Genomic DNA, 1,337 nt, shown 5'->3' with positions numbered 1-1,337 from the left:
AATGACTCGAAATCTTCACGGGTGGAGTAGAAGGAGGCGTTGGAGGCCATGCTGTTTGGACGGCTGTCCTTCAGGTCGTCGTAACCGTGGACGGACAGATGTTTCTGTATGAGAGAGAGTGAGGTAAGACATCTGACAACAGATTCAGAAAAAGAAGTAAATCTGGAGGTATTTCTGTATGAGAGAGAGTGAGGTAAGATATTTGACAACAGTTTTTTACAGACAAATATTTACTGTTCCAATATGAGCGATTTGATTAAACACCTGAAGAAGAACCTTGGTCTGAATATACTAACGTCTCCTCTCAGTTTAACGTCTACAGCACCAACCTTTCTGAAACTGAGAGCTACTTCAAGGGTTCTTAGTAATATGAAGAGCTACCTGTTTGATACAGACGTCCCAAACAATGTAATAATAATTAGTTCTGGGACATGCAGTAGTAGACACCATTTGAATATCACTGTGGAACTGGTTCAAAAACCACAGTAACAGTACATGTTTTGACCCTGTTGTTGTTAACTAGTTTGATTTTTAGAACATAGCCCTTAGGCACCTTATGGGGGCTACCAGGTGACCCCGGGCACCACGTTGGTGACCCCTGGTCTAGACAGTTAGTTCTACACATGCTGGAGATGTTTATAATTTTTGCAATTTAATTGTTCTATGGCTGTTAAAGCTCTGCTCACTTTCTGTTCAGCTGTTTATTTTTTGTTATTATTTTATCCTTAGTTTAATAAATATAGTGTCTAATGTGACATAATGTCTTTGGTTTAGTACAGAAATATGTGTATCAGTAGTATCCTGCTCAGTTTCCTATCTGTGGTTCACCCACATACTGCACGTCACTCTATTACCCACAGAGCTCCACTGTGTAGTATAACACTGAACCCAGTTCATTGAATATCTACTAAAACCAAACCTTCAAAAAGTACTAGTCACTGCACCCTGAAGTACTTGTACCTGCATCAGTTTCTAACAAATGGTAACAGAACAACCCTGCTTTAATGTAATCAGTTCCTGGTACTAAAAGGCCCTAACTTCAAACTATATTATTGTTTTAACTGGTGGAGTAAACATGTACAACAAGTATGTTTATACCTTGAGTTTGTTGGCCAGTTGTTGGTTCTCCAGAGTTAGAGCAGTAATCTTAGCCTGCAGAGAAGAAACCAATGCTGCCGATGCCGAAAAGCTGTGTTCAGCCTGTCAACACACACACACACACACACACACACAAACACACGTTTAAGTGCAGGAAGAGGCATCAAAGGTATGCTCAGGACCACTAGCTACCTGCTGGAAAACAGAGCGGGTCGAGACATGTCCAAAGCTGAGGTTAG

At 40.8% G+C, this 1,337-nt stretch overlaps 2 protein-coding genes across 2 annotated transcripts in view; both read right to left on the bottom strand.

Moving 5' to 3' along the window:
- LOC103389085 (ephrin-A5-like) overlaps window positions 1-1,337 on the bottom strand; it is a 1,154,841-nt gene that overhangs the window by 79,208 nt on the left and 1,074,296 nt on the right. The gene's annotated exons all lie outside the window — the stretch shown is intronic.
- rai14 (retinoic acid induced 14) overlaps window positions 1-1,337 on the bottom strand; it is a 38,375-nt gene that overhangs the window by 4,539 nt on the left and 32,499 nt on the right. The window contains exons 14-15 of the mRNA XM_025061988.1: window positions 1,099-1,200; window positions 7-104 (exon numbers count right to left, since the gene is read on the bottom strand). Coding sequence (XP_024917756.1) covers window positions 7-104; window positions 1,099-1,200 — 200 coding nt within the window. The remainder of the gene's footprint in view (window positions 1-6; window positions 105-1,098; window positions 1,201-1,337) is intronic.

The sequence above is a fragment of the Cynoglossus semilaevis genome, chromosome 14, assembly GCF_000523025.1.
Source record: "Cynoglossus semilaevis isolate Cse_v1.0 chromosome 14, Cse_v1.0, whole genome shotgun sequence".
NCBI classification, from domain to species: Eukaryota; Metazoa; Chordata; class Actinopteri; order Pleuronectiformes; family Cynoglossidae; genus Cynoglossus; species Cynoglossus semilaevis.
This window is presented reverse-complemented; position numbering and strand designations above follow the sequence as displayed.